The sequence below is a fragment of the Syngnathus scovelli genome, chromosome 19 (assembly GCF_024217435.2).
Source record: "Syngnathus scovelli strain Florida chromosome 19, RoL_Ssco_1.2, whole genome shotgun sequence".
Lineage (NCBI taxonomy): Eukaryota > Metazoa > Chordata > Actinopteri > Syngnathiformes > Syngnathidae > Syngnathus > Syngnathus scovelli.
The window spans coordinates 7,245,512-7,257,333 of NC_090865.1; the positions used below are offsets into that span (position 1 = coordinate 7,245,512).

At 52.8% G+C, this 11,822-nt stretch overlaps 4 protein-coding genes across 5 annotated transcripts; 3 read left to right on the forward strand and 1 right to left on the reverse strand.

Moving 5' to 3' along the window:
* The first annotated feature begins 197 nt into the window (after positions 1-197).
* cart4 (cocaine- and amphetamine-regulated transcript 4) lies at positions 198-1,817 on the forward strand. Of its 2 annotated transcripts, XM_049751908.1 has the most exons (5): positions 215-281; positions 363-419; positions 499-650; positions 972-1,055; positions 1,209-1,817. In XM_049751908.1, exons 3-5 carry the CDS (start codon positions 504-506, stop codon positions 1,314-1,316), a joined length of 339 nt encoding a protein of 112 aa, XP_049607865.1. In that variant the 5' UTR covers positions 215-281; positions 363-419; positions 499-503; the 3' UTR covers positions 1,317-1,817. The 2 variants fall into 2 exon arrangements, with proteins under 2 accessions (XP_049607866.1, XP_049607865.1); XM_049751909.1 differs by lacking the exon at positions 363-419 and having other exon boundaries at positions 198-281.
* Positions 1,818-3,334: 1,517 nt separating this feature from the next.
* On the forward strand, positions 3,335-6,955 carry vps45 (vacuolar protein sorting 45 homolog). The gene is made up of 15 exons (XM_049751803.2): positions 3,335-3,660; positions 3,789-3,923; positions 3,994-4,054; positions 4,137-4,216; positions 4,543-4,611; positions 4,685-4,822; positions 4,886-4,996; positions 5,098-5,232; positions 5,412-5,525; positions 5,597-5,764; positions 5,827-5,985; positions 6,175-6,282; positions 6,346-6,467; positions 6,520-6,651; positions 6,733-6,955. Exons 1-15 carry the CDS (start codon positions 3,568-3,570, stop codon positions 6,794-6,796), a joined length of 1,689 nt encoding a protein of 562 aa, XP_049607760.1. The 5' UTR covers positions 3,335-3,567; the 3' UTR covers positions 6,797-6,955.
* Positions 6,956-7,117: 162 nt separating this feature from the next.
* tmem65 (transmembrane protein 65) lies at positions 7,118-9,301 on the reverse strand. The gene is made up of 7 exons (XM_049751869.2): positions 8,859-9,301; positions 8,463-8,507; positions 8,321-8,388; positions 8,179-8,233; positions 7,950-7,992; positions 7,688-7,793; positions 7,118-7,618 (listed from the first exon to the last, which is right to left on the reverse strand). Exons 1-7 carry the CDS (start codon positions 9,109-9,111, stop codon positions 7,499-7,501), a joined length of 690 nt encoding a protein of 229 aa, XP_049607826.1. The 5' UTR covers positions 9,112-9,301; the 3' UTR covers positions 7,118-7,498.
* Positions 9,302-9,628: 327 nt separating this feature from the next.
* psmb4 (proteasome 20S subunit beta 4) lies at positions 9,629-11,770 on the forward strand. Its single transcript, XM_049751863.2, has 8 exons — positions 9,629-9,851; positions 10,356-10,482; positions 10,628-10,707; positions 10,790-10,936; positions 11,030-11,111; positions 11,180-11,296; positions 11,432-11,520; positions 11,662-11,770. Exons 1-8 carry the CDS (start codon positions 9,727-9,729, stop codon positions 11,672-11,674), a joined length of 780 nt encoding a protein of 259 aa, XP_049607820.1. The 5' UTR covers positions 9,629-9,726; the 3' UTR covers positions 11,675-11,770.
* The last annotated feature ends 52 nt before the right edge of the window (positions 11,771-11,822 follow it).

Consider the following 11,822-nt stretch of genomic DNA (forward strand, 5'->3'; position numbering starts at 1 on the left):
ATGGACCAAGACCGGCGAAGGAAATGAGACGGCGCAATTGTGGCGTCCGCTCACCTTGCGGCGACCTATTGAATATGGAGCAGGCGCCGCCTTCATCCATCAGAGGGCGGCCAGACGCCACCGGCGGACGCACTTTTGCTGTGAAGACGTGAGTGATGACGGAGGCTAGAGGGGTGGGAGGGGGAGGGTGGGGGAGCATAAAGGCCGAGGCGCCGGAACGCTGCTGCACACCGCGGCAACACCAACCACGAGCAGACGAAGAAGCGACAGAAGCTGGTCAGGTGAGAGACAATTTGCAACTTTGACTCGATGTTGCTTCGCAGGCGCCAAAAAGCCATGGTGGCCCAATTCTCTGTTGCCAGCGTCTTTGCAGATTCCAAAGTATGAGGAAGGCAGCTGTGCAGCGGATGCATCTTCAAGTGGGAGCGGCCACTGCGTGTCCTCACAATGACCAGCGGGCGACCAGTCCAATTTTTTTTTGTTCTCTTTGCTTTTCAGGTGTAATGGAGAGTGTGCGCGTGTTCCTTTTCCTCTATGTGTGCCTGTCCCCGTTGACAGTCCTGTGCCGGGGTCAAAGGTCGGCTACCGACACGCAGATCCCGGCCGCGCCCGACCAAGACAAAATCTTCCAGCTCACAAAAGATGACGTGGTCAGTCAATCTGTGTGTGTGTGTTTGTATGTGTGTGTCAGCCCACTGTTTTGGAGCTCTTTCAATTTTGATCAATGAGAAGAACCGCTTTGTTGTGATTGGCGGTGACCACGCCCACAGCAGCACAGACCTCCCTCTCTCTCATTGACTGATTTGTGTCAGGTGCAATTTTGCAGTCGTTAAGAGTCAAACAACTGCAATCAATCAGGCCACAAAGTATTTTCTGCTCATCAACAGACCGCCGACATGGCAACCGATCATGAGCCACATGCGCTCACCGCAGGTCATTGTCATGTCTTTTGTGTGTGTGTGTGCATGAAGGCGGAGGTGCTGCAGGACTTCCTGGACGAGGCGGAAGGTGGCACGGGCCTGTCGCTGCAGAAGAGGGCCAGCGTCATCCCTCGGGTGAGAATGCCGCTGACAGCTGTCACTCACAGCACAGGCAGCTCGCCACCACAACAATGCGGTGGGCGGGTCCTGCTTGATGCATGCTTCGCCTCCAGGGGGCGCTTGCTTCGCCGAGCTGCGCTAACGGGATTGTGGCTTTGTTGCCATCAGTGCGACGTGGGCGAGCGCTGCGCCATGAAGCATGGCCCCAGAATCGGACGACTGTGCGACTGCCTGCGCGGGGCGGCGTGCAACACTTTCTTCCTGCGCTGCTACTGAAAGCCCAAAGGCCCAAAGGCCCGAAGGCCCACCCGCGAGGACGCCGGCACGCTAATCCAACCACAGCACTTTTGGGACGATGTTTTGCAACACTCGACACAAAAGTCTTCTGTTGTCCGGCGAACCGTTAAAACAATGCTGACGGGCGGGGATGGTCTGATGCTTTTCTGGCTTGAATTCCAAACTCAAACCAATTTTGGGTACGCCTTTTGTTACGTGTTTGTGCCACCTTCTGTCCAACTTTTTGGGGTTTCTTCATTTGCTAAGTTTGGCTGCATCGCACACAACATCATCAAAGACCATGTCCCGTGGCCCTAAAAAATTTCGACCTCTTGCCACAGCTAAGTAGAATTAAGAAAAGCAAAGGGTCGCGTCGCATCGCGTCCTGGCGTCTTCACGGGTGTCGCACAGCAGGCCGTGACACCGTTTGCTGCTCGCTGTCCTCCTTATTGCCTGTCAAGTGTCACCTCATGTTTGTTCAATAAAGCTCCTTCACAAAGATGCACGTGTCACTCTGGCTCCTTTCACCACCAGACTCGCCAACAGCTTCATTCTCCAGGCTGTTAGGCCCCTGAACTCGCTACCCCCTTCTGCGTAGCGTGCTGCACTTTTGCGCTATTTTCTGGAATGTCTGCTGTACGCTCACTTGCTCCTTTTTGCTCCTCTTATTTATTTGATGTGTTATTTATTCATAATTTATTCAGCACGCTGTTGTTTACTTGATTGTCTATTGTGTGCCATGTCTTGTCACCGTGGGATAGCGGGGAACGAAATTTCGGTTTCTTTGTGTGTCTTTGGCATGTGAAGAAATTGACAATAAAGCTGACTTTGACTTTTTGACTTTGAATCCGGTTTTGCTGTTCCTGACAGTACACAATGAACTGAAACGATTCATCGAATACTCCCCAAAGCCTTTATGTATTTTCATCTACGAGGGCGGTCACACTCAAAAAAAAAAAAAAAAAAAAAAACGGACTCTGACCTCTGTCGCAGCGGAGACGGTGCGCGCACGACACACAACACAAGAGCTCAGTGCTGCCAGCTGCCAGGTTGTGGCGCAACGCGGTACTGCGGTTGATGGACGTCGGGACGGATTTCCTTCACGGCCGCCTCCTTATTTGAAGTTAGGGAGTGGAACGCAATGGGCCAATCAGAGACAAGCGATCGGGTGACGTCGGGCCATGCTGCGAAGCTTCTTTCATCACTTCGCCTCACATGCCGCTTATCAAGCGGCTGGCATTTACTGCGACGATAAGACGCCTTCGTCACAGGCGCACAAAGGTATTTATCTCCCACCAAATAACATGAACGGACAAAGTGGCCTTTTCGCAGCACTTTCAAAGGCAACCTGACACCATAGCCAGCGTGTGTGTGGGTGCACACTACTCTTGGAAGAAAGAAACCGTTTACCCTTTTATTGGGATTTGAATGAAGCTATCATGAAATATAGTTTTTATTTCAATAGACGCTGCAATGGATTAATAGCATTGCTTATGTATTTCATTGAGGATAGATGATTTCAGAGAAGCAAATTGTATCTCAAAGCAGCACTTCATCATTCTGATGATGATAGCCGTGTTTAGATAACTCGAAAAGACAGGTGTGGATCAGTGCAAGTTTGCAGGCGAGGACAAACGTCTCTCACAAGGTGGCAGCACTGCAAGGATGTAAAACTCGGAAGTCCCCCCCCCCCCACACACACACACACGGTCGTACAAAATGTAATGTGAAATAAGATTGTTGTTGTGTTAAAGTCAGAAGCCAATATACACCAGTGTACCGCTATCGTATTTAATTGAGGACGAATAAAAGCTGAGAGACGAATCATTTCGTTAAGAAATTTATCGTCATCACTACTTTCGGCCAGTCGTCAAAATAAAGGTTATTGCAGGCAAATATTTCTAAATCTGGTTGATTTTAAGGGTCTATTAAAAGGTAGAAAAATAAAAAATTTTACTCCGACTGTGATGTATATTTTGTTGAAATAAATAAAAGTCTGTCGAGGTTTATTTTGAACTTTTTCAAAAGTTAACTTCCTCCTTGGTGACGAATCCAAATGGCCGTTTGGCGCATGCGCATCACATTGTTATTTCGTCAGTGTATGGTTTGACAAGCTGCTGGAGACGGCTGATTCCTTTGAACGCTTTTCTTGGGTCATTTTCTTGTCAAGGCGATCTGCTTTGGCTTTCGGCGCGCCTTTTTGTTGTAGTCGTTGTTGTTGTAGTCATTGCCGTTGTTGTTGTTGGGCGCCATGAACGTTACACTGGCGGTGAAGCAGTACATCTCGAAGATGATCGAGAGCAGCGGGGCCGGGATGAAGGTCCTGCTCATGGACAAGGAGACGGTGAGAAGACACAACGCCCATCAGTGAGGAGCAACAGAACAGATTAATGCTTGGCCTTAGTTCAACGATAGTTTTTCGGGGGGCTGGCCTCTCGTGCGTGCTCATTGTAGCCTGTGCGTACTGTGTAGACGAGTGTGGTGAGCGTGGTTTACACGCAGTCGGAGATCCTGCAGAAGGAGGTCTACCTCTTCGAACGCATCGACTCTCAGGGCAGAGAAAGCATGAAGCACTTGAAGGCCATCTGCTTCCTCAGACCCAGCAAGGTGCGTGCCAGCCGTCAGTGGCGCCGTCGGCGGCAGTGGCGTGACAAGCAGACGTGCGTTTGTGCTGCAGGAGAACGTGCAACATCTGATCCAGGAGCTGAGAAGACCAAAGTACAGCGTCTACTTTATTTGTGAGAACAGCCAGCGACCTGCACGCCGTCTTGCCCGTTCGTGCTCTGCTCAAGCGTGTGTGTTTGCGCGTGTGTGTGTCAGACTTCAGCAACGTGATCAGCAAAAGTGAAATCAAGGCATTGGCTGAGGCGGACGAACAGGAAGTGGTGGCTGAAGTGCAGGTGAGTGACGCTTCCTGACTTCCAAGTGGGACGATATTTCAACTTGGATCTACTCAAAGCAGCGGAGCCCTTTGTGTGTGTTCTTTTTTCTTTTTGACAATTCTCGATCGTGGGCCTGGTAGCGGACGAGCCGGCGGGGGTCATGTCCCCGTCAACGTCCTCGCGTCTCCTTCGAAGCGTGAAGTGTGGCATGGTGTTGATATTGAATCAGTTGGACACGAGCCGTGAAAGGCGTAGCCCATCGCTGTTTTGTCACTTGTGCGGCCGGTTCCGACAAGGCCGCCGCTGCCGTCTTCCCCACTAATTGCATGTGTGCCTTTCCGCAGGAGTTTTATGGCGATTTCATTGCCGTCAATCCTCACGTGTTCTCCCTCAACCTGCAGGGTGTGGCCAAGGTAAAAAGGAGCACAGCTGGTCCCGCCTTGATGCGCATGCTCATGTGTGTGCTTGTGTGTGCGTGCGCGTCAGGGGCGTAGCTGGGACCCGTCCATGTTGTTGCGCTGCACGCAGGGCCTGACGTCCGTCCTGCTGTCCCTGAAGAAGTGCCCCATGATCCGCTACCAGCTGTCCTCCGACATGGCCAAACGGCTGGCGGAGAGCGTCAAGGTGAGGCCGCCGCCGTGCAGGTCGCTCGACCTGCCCGACCTCTGACCTTTCGCCCCAACGCAGCAAATCATCACCAAGGAGTACGAGCTCTTTGACTTCAGGAAGACGGAAGTCCCGCCCCTGCTGCTCATTCTGGACCGCAGCGACGACGCCGTTACGCCGCTGCTCAACCAGGTGCAACGTCCGCGACTCTCTGGCGTTTTTCCTCAACATTTTGAACTCAAACTTTCTTACGGGATCAAAGTTGAAATTGAACCGTGCGTGCGTGTGCGCAGTGGACGTACCAGGCCATGGTGCACGAGCTGCTGGGCCTCAACAACAACCGCATCGACTTGTCCGGGGTGCCCGGTATCAGCAAAGACCTGCGCGAGGTGGTACTGTCCGCTGACAACGATGACTTTTACGCCAACGTGAGTATCCAACTGGGAGACCCCCCCCCCCCTACTTTTTTGTTTATGACTTTTGTATACGTGCCGCATAGCAAATGCAAAGGATGGGATCAAGTCATGTCAATATACGTAGCAACAGATTTATTTTCTGACGGGGGGGAGATTGTGAGCCTCATGACAACAGACGTGGCCTCTTGCAGAACTTGTACTTAAACTTTGGTGAGATCGGCAGCAACATCAAGAACCTGATGGAGGACTTTCAAAAGAAAAGACCCAAAGGCCAGCAGAAGCTAGAGTCCATCTCAGACATGAAGGTGCTGCCACCCGCCCGCGCGCGTTTGTCCTTTGCGGAGCCATTTGACCCCACCCCCTGCGGCCGCCACAGGCTTTTGTGGACAACTACCCGCAGTTCAAGAAGATGTCGGGCACCGTGTCCAAGCACGTGACGGTGGTGGGCGAGCTGTCGCGGCTAGTGGCCGAGCGGCGGCTGATGGAGGTGTCAGAGGTGGAGCAAGAACTGGCCTGCCAGAACGACCACAATGGCGCGCAGCAGGTATGCTCGGCGGACGCTGTCGCCAAAGATGTTCTGGCGTGACACCATCATCCTGTACCCAGAACGTACGTCGGCTGCTGCGCGACAGCCGCGTGACGGAGCTGGACGCCGTGCGGCTGGTGGCGCTCTACGCGCTGCGCTACGAGCGTCACGCCGCCAGCGCCCTGCCGGCGCTTCTGGATGAGCTGGCCAGGAGAGGCGTGTCCGACCGGCACCGCAAGGTACAAAACACCACCCGCCGTCTCGGCCTAGCCGTCTTGAAGCGCTTGCGCTCGGTTGTTAGCGTCTCACTCAACGTCGTCCACCTTTTTGATGTGGTCCAGCAAATGGTCGTTTCAATATTACGCTCTGAATCGGCACGCATTTATGCTCCTCCCGTCTCGGCTTTCCAATCACAATCTGTGTGCCAGATGGTCCAGTGTGTGGTTGAGTATGGCGGCAAGCGGGTTCGAGGAAGCGAGCTGATGGCACCGACGGACGCTGTCGCCATCACCAAGCAGTTCTTCAAAGGCCTCAAGGTGAGCGAGCAATGCTGACCGCTCGCCAACGCACAACGCCGTATGACATGCGGCCTCCAACAGGGTGTGGAGAACGTCTACGCGCAGCATCGGCCGCTTCTTCACGAGACGCTGGATCAGCTGCTGAAAGGCCGCCTGAAGGACACTCACTTTCCTTACCTGGGAGCCAGCAGCCTCCGGGACAGGTGAGGTGACGCCCGCCCAGGTCACGCCCTTGTGACCCCCGCATCTGTGCAGGCCCCAGGACGTGGTGGTGTTTATGATTGGCGGCACCACTTACGAAGAAGCGCTGAGTGTGTACAACTTGAACCGCAGCACGCCCGGCGCGCGCGTCGTGCTGGGAGGGACTAGCATGCTCAACACCAAGAGGTCTTTCTCGCAGCCACACACACACATGCATGTGTTTCTGTGTTTGCAAGTGACACACACCTGCCTCTCTCCTGCACTTAGCTTCCTGGAGGAAGTGATGTCATCCACGAGCGGCGGCCTCAGTCGCCATAGCAACAGACACTGACCACCCTGTGGATGGGGAGAGTACGTCAAGAACATCCGTCCCTCATCAGCACGCGGGTCCCATTTCTGCCTCGGGAGGCGATGACGCGCCTCGTCCGTTTAGCGCCTTTTTGTTACTGCTGATCTGGCCACATCAAGGGCAATTAAATGTAAAGGTTCAGATCATGACTTTTTTTGTCTTCCCAGCGAGCACTATGCAAATGTGTTGTCGCCCAGTGCCGGCACAATGTGATTTGTGGCCCATAAACTCTTCCGGCATCAGGCCCAAACATTACCGTGTAACACTAACAAGTGGGTGGTCCAAAGAAGACAACAGAAAGTGTTTACTGCAAAATAACGTGGGACTTTTACTCCACTTGATGCATCACAGAAGAGAAATGGGTGCAACGCATCCAATGACAAAAAGAAGGCACGGATGGAGCGATCTGGATTTTGTCCTTTTTCATTTTGGGTGCAGGCAAAGTGAGGACAGCTACCCTCGCCTTCCCTGATGACAGGAACGACGGCCTAACGGCAGAGTGGATTTGCACACAGGGTCCTCAATTTATCAGTCCCAAAGCGGAGGAGTGTTACTTGTGGCAGCAAAACTGCGTCAACCACTTTGGCCGTGATTGTAGCGCGCTCCCATGGGAGGGCAAAAAGAGTCACAAAGCTTTTTTCATCCACATCTTCACCACAATTGGAGGCCCGTCCGCTTTGCGTGTTAGGACGGTGATGCCTCCTCCGCCGCTTTGTCCGCCTTTGCCTTCTCGTCGCTGCAACCGGTGAAAAAAAGCGGGAACATTCCCAAGATGCAGCCGATGAAGACCCCGATGGCTTTGCCCTGCGGATGCACGACATTAATGGCGGGGACAACGTCGCCGGCGCGACATGGGTCGGGCATCGAGCTTACTGCGTGTGAGCTGAGCCTGGTCTGCCACATGTCGGCCTGTTTTGGCGTCAGGTCCGGGACCCGCATTCCCAGTCTGGACGCCAGCGCCTCCACGTAACCTGCCAAGCTTAAGCGCACGCACAAACGTGCGAATCAGCGGGAAAGCCTGAGTCGAGAGGGTTTTTCATTTTCAGATCCAAACGACGACGCTCCGTGTCTGGCTCATCGAGTCTTGCGTGGGCCGTGGCCGAACCAATCCCAAACCCTCAACCTGAGTCCTTACCCGAGACCCGCCAAGTCGGACACCAGGTTCCCCAGGGCGGCGGCTGCACAAAAGCAAAAACATCCACATCAAAACACGTCACGTAGAGCGCAGCGGCACTTTTTCAGCCTGTCTCGGTAACCGTAGCAACGCACTCATCTCCATCAGAACAAACGGAGGGAGCACAAAGAGTTCCGGGACCAAGTCGACACAAAACATTGAAAATGCAACGGCGGTCATCGGACGTTACCGGCCATGGTGGAGATTCCCAGCGTGACTCCAATGGAAAGCTCAATCTGTGTCCCCTGCAGGCCAGAAGAATACGGGAACAAAATGGACAAGTTACGTGCTTGACGGGCGGCATCGGGAAGGCGAGGCGGCCTGCCACTCACAGCTGAGATCATGATGGCATTGTCCAGGAAGCCAAAGCCGATGAAGGGAAGAGTGTTGTGGAATAAAACTGCAAGCAAGCAGCCGGCAGGTGAGCGAGCGAGCGAGATTGTTTGCTTGCATGTGTGTGAGAGTGACGCTGACCATATCGGATCTGAGCCGCGGTGGGTGGCGAAGATTCCAGTGTTTCTGTGGAGTAAAAGCAAACATCAGAAAAAAACACCATGAAGAAAGAGCGTGGTGAGTTGACATATTGTCTGGATGATTTGGTATTTCTGTTGACTCCCACACTCAAGACTAATTTGTACTTTAGGAGCAAAGGGATAAATGACGACGAGATTCGTCCTGAAGTCCACCACTGGGAATTGGACCTTCTAAAAGAGTTCCCGGGTATTCAACAGAAACTTGCGAAACCATTCGCGGGGCGCTGAGCTGTGACCACGCCTACTTATTTAAGGGACCGGTGAGCCTCAAACCCGGAAGAACGCTATGGGGCGGGGTGGGGCGAGGCCCGGTGGACGTAGGGAGCAAGGGACGAACCTTGAGCGATGGCAATGGACTCGAAGTCCTGGAGTTCCTTTAGCAAGCAGGCCCTCTCGCGGGCCTGCAGTCGGTAGATGAACTCTTTGGCCCGCCTGGGCGAGTTGAGCCGCTCTCTGGGTTCGTTGCGGCCGTGAGTTCCGAGCAGGCGCCGAGGCCACTGACTCGCTGCACCGCCCGGGAGCTTCCCCGGCCGAACGGCCACCGCCACACAACGAAGCGCGGCTGCCGCCGGCGGGCACAAGCGAAGCATGCCGAGCGCACGAAATCGCAATGAATGATTGAATAAAGTCGCTCAGTGGTCGATGTTGTTGCTTCTCAATGTCTACCCAAAATGAACGAACGACTTTCATGAGTCCACTTGCGTCTCTTGTTCAATTTGTGAACGCTCACAACAGTGAAGCCAAAGCCGATGAGTCACACTTCCGGTTGACGCTTTCAGGATAAAACGTTAAACGGTTTTCCCGGTTTTTTGTTTTTCCACTCATGATTTGCAGGGGATATTTTATGCGCGCGCGCACACACACACACACTTTGATTGATTGATTGATTGATTGATTGATTGATTGATTGATTGATTGAATAAACTTTCCCTATCGGCCAAGGGTGCGTTCGGAAAATTAGTCCGACGCCCTCTTCCTACGCTGAAAGTCAATAAAAAGTACAGAGCGCCCCGCTCCCATTTATTTCCAAATGTCGGGGCGCCGAGTGCACACACCGTCACTCCGTTTCTTATGCACCCTGAATAACCGACCAACAAATTTGGGCAAGCTCTGAGTTTCTGGTTGGAGTTGGAGGCCGGAGATTTTTTCAGGACGTGCCTCAAAAACCCGTCCCTGCGTCACATCCGGCTAAGGTTTCCCCAACAATGGCGGCGAGCAGTTTGAAACTCAATTTGTGGGAGAATGGACCCAAACCGGGCGCCTTTTACTCGCTCCGAAGCGGCAGCGACGTCGAGCAGAATTCAGCTGGTGGTCCAGTTCGACACACCCTGTGAGCGTCAAGATTTCGTTTTCTATTCTTCCCCCCAGACTTGAGCTGATTAGCTTTCGCTTTGAGTGCCGCTGCTGTCTCATCGTCGAGCTAACTGATGCTATGCTAAGCTAACCGATGAGACTGTAGTACGTTGAAGCCTCGGTCACAACACGTGCATTGAATTGCGTATCATTTTCATGTGTACTTTTTCTGCTCATGGTTGTTCGTTAGATTAGCAAACTGATCTGTTGCTCATCCTGTCAGTCGATTTAACTTTCCGCACCCCTAAACATGTAATCGTAGATTCAGAAAACACTGGTTGAATACAACGTGCGCTTTAAATACCACTTGGAGCCTACGAATATGTACAATACTACTTAAACGGACAATGTCTACAAGTGACAAAATTATTGCATTGCGTTTGTTGCACATCTTTTAGCCTGCAAGTTTCCGATAGGCTATGTTTGAAAACTGCTTGTGTACTCAAGGTGCTGTTAAATGGTGACGTAATTTTGTGCGCAGGACCCCGATGGTGACAGGAACGTCGGTGCTGGCGGTCAAGTTTGATGGCGGCGTGGTGATGGCGGCTGACATGTTGGGCTCGTACGGCTCCCTGGCAAGGTTCCGGAACATCTCCAGACTCATGAAGGTAAGCCTTGCCCCAAAAATACACTGTAATCTTTGCATGTCAAGCAAACTGGACTCTGTGTAAACTTTACAATGACCAACTGGTCAATATTGGACAGCAACAAGACTCCATCCCCACTCTTGTGCTGAAAAATCTTTCCCCCTAGGTGAACAACAGCACCATCCTAGGCGCTTCGGGCGACTACGCCGACTACCAGTACCTCAAGCAGGTCATCGAGCAGATGGTGTAAGCGAAACCGTTGGCCGTGCCGCGCCGGCTGAGCGGCTCAGGAGCTCAAGCCGCCTTTGCTTTGCTCTGCTCCCGGCAGCATCGACGAGGAGCTGCTGGGAGACGGCCACAGCTACAGCCCCAAGGCCGTGCACTCGTGGCTCACCAGGGTCATGTACAACCGCCGCAGTAAGATGAACCCCTTGTGGAACACTGTGGTCATCGGTGGCTTCTACCAGGGACAGAGGTTGGTTTCGCGATTTGACCGGACGGTGAAAGTTGCTCTGCAGTCGGCACCCGATTCTTTTTTTCACTGCAATCACGGTCACTTTCTCTGTAGTTTTCTGGGTTATGTGGACAAGCTGGGCGTGGCTTACGAGGCCCCCACGGTGGCCACCGGCTTCGGCGCCTACCTGGCTCAGGTCAGTGTGCCTTCCTCTCTCAACGGGCACACGGTTCGCTTTCTATATGACCTGCGTCGTGCGTGCAGCCCCTGATGCGGGAGGCGCTGGAGAACAAGGTGCACGTGAGCAAACAGGAAGCCCGCGAGCTGGTGGACCGCTGCCTCAAGGTTCTCTACTACAGAGACGCTCGCTCCTACAACAGAGTGAGTTCCGAAAACCACCTTGAGTTTGCGTTTGACGGCGACTGATGGCTAGTGGTCACGCAGATTTTCATGATGCTCAAAGTTGACCCAAATGAGGTAGGAGATGATTGTCATAGGCCTTTTTTATTGTGTCAGTACGAGGTTGCCATAGTAACTGAAGAGGGCGTGGAGATCGTTGGCCCGCTGTCTTCCGAAACCAACTGGGACATTGCGCACACTATCAGGTAAGGGGCAAAGATCTTTTGCGCCTCCTCCTCAACTGAGAAGGATGCTAAAGGAAGGTCAGAAAAGCCAGAAACACTTGAGAGGCTCGTGAGTCCTTATTGGTGAAGACAGTCTACATTTGACATTTCTTCTGTCTGCAGCGGCTTTGAATGAATACCGAAGGGAGCCAGACTTCCGCTTTCTCTGCGTTCAAGCAAATGTTTCTTCTCACTTTTGTATCATTTGAATAAATGTGTTCAGTCAAACATTGCTGAGTTTTCTCGTGTATCTATTAGTCAAATTATATATTTTATTTTGACAG